Here is a 1,295-nt window from a genome sequence, read left to right on the forward strand (position 1 = left end):
CCACTCGCCCCGCCCCGCCCTCCAGGCCGCGCGCCCCCAGCAGGAAAGGCCGCATCAGCCTGTTACACCTCCCCTCCGCCGCCCCATGGCACGCGGCGTGGGCTCTTTCACGTGACCAGGAGCGAGCAGCGTGATTGGCCGGCGGCGTCGTGGGGGCTTGAAGGGCGGCTATAGGAGCAGGCGCTGAGGGGGCGCCTGGCAGGGAGGTGTTTGTTGTGGGGTGTCGGGGATGCTCGGCCTCTTTTCTAAGGTGCTCTCCTACTTCTGGAGACGTGCAGGTAACGAGGAAGGAGAAGATGAGAGATGGACGGCCTCAGGTAGGAGTTCCTGCGCCTGTTGTGGGTTTGTGGTGCCAGATGCAGGCCCTGAGTGCAGCTTCAGAGCCTTGAGGGTGTTGGTGGTCTTGTCCCCGTGTGAGTGGGGCTGAGTGAAGACCTGTTTCCTTAAGAAAGGAAATCAGGAAAAGGAGACAGCTTTTTGACTACAGAGCATGTGGGACCGTTCCTAGCAGTGTGTTTTTGCTATGTTTCCTGAGTAGGACAGGTTACTGTTGCTGCTTAAGAGTATGGAGTGAGGTGTAAGAGATGTGTTGTGGTGGTGGGTGATGATGCTTTGGGCTTTCCCTTGTACTACTGTCCCAATAAATAAACCTTATTTGTCTTTCTTGGGCTGTAGAATGGAGATGATAGTGTAGCTTTGATGTTTTGAGGCTCCAAGATGGTGAATATTTAAGATACTTCTAGTAGCATTAGTCAATGTAGCAAAAAGTGCTTTTTCATATTTATGAATACAGAAAGCAAAAAAGATTACTTACTGTATTAATAGTCTTAATTGTGAGTGTAGCTAATAACGTTAGAAATCTAAACTGGCATACTTCAGTCCATCTTTAAGTCTGATGTTGTAGTGCAGTGCTGTTGAGTGAAGGTTTGTGATATGTAAGTAGATACTACTTCTAATCCAAAAGACTTGAAGCTCCTAGGTCTCCAGAGTAACAGCACCACATCTCAGTTCAGAATTGTATTAACTATAATATCATACAAACAAATTTGAAAAATTAATTTGTGTAACTTGTTTACTTTTCCTGCTTTTTCAGGAAAAATAGAAATCTTAAATGTGTTGGATTCCTCATGCAAACAATGCTGAGAACTTTCTTTTGCTATGGAAAATCTTGAGTGAAAATAGTTGTTGGCCCAGAGCTTTTGGGCAAAGCTGCATGCAAACAGCTGAGAACTTTCTTTTGCTATGGAAAATCTTGAGTGAAAATAGTTGTTGGCCCAGAGCTCTTGGGCAAAGAG

General features: G+C 46.3%; 1 protein-coding gene across 1 annotated transcript in view; it reads left to right on the top strand.

Annotated features, from left to right (window-relative positions):
- The first annotated feature begins 229 nt into the window (after window positions 1–229).
- The window catches only part of MOV10L1 (Mov10 RISC complex RNA helicase like 1), a 40,623-nt gene continuing 39,557 nt past the window's right edge, over window positions 230–1,295 (top strand). Inside the window, exon 1 of the mRNA XM_019474049.1 lies at window positions 230–317. Within this exon, the coding sequence (XP_019329594.1) occupies window positions 230–317 (88 nt within the window). The remainder of the gene's footprint in view (window positions 318–1,295) is intronic.

This window comes from Aptenodytes forsteri, unplaced genomic scaffold (genome assembly GCF_000699145.1).
Source record: "Aptenodytes forsteri isolate BGI_AS27 unplaced genomic scaffold, ASM69914v1 Scaffold166, whole genome shotgun sequence".
Taxonomy (NCBI): domain Eukaryota; kingdom Metazoa; phylum Chordata; class Aves; order Sphenisciformes; family Spheniscidae; genus Aptenodytes; species Aptenodytes forsteri.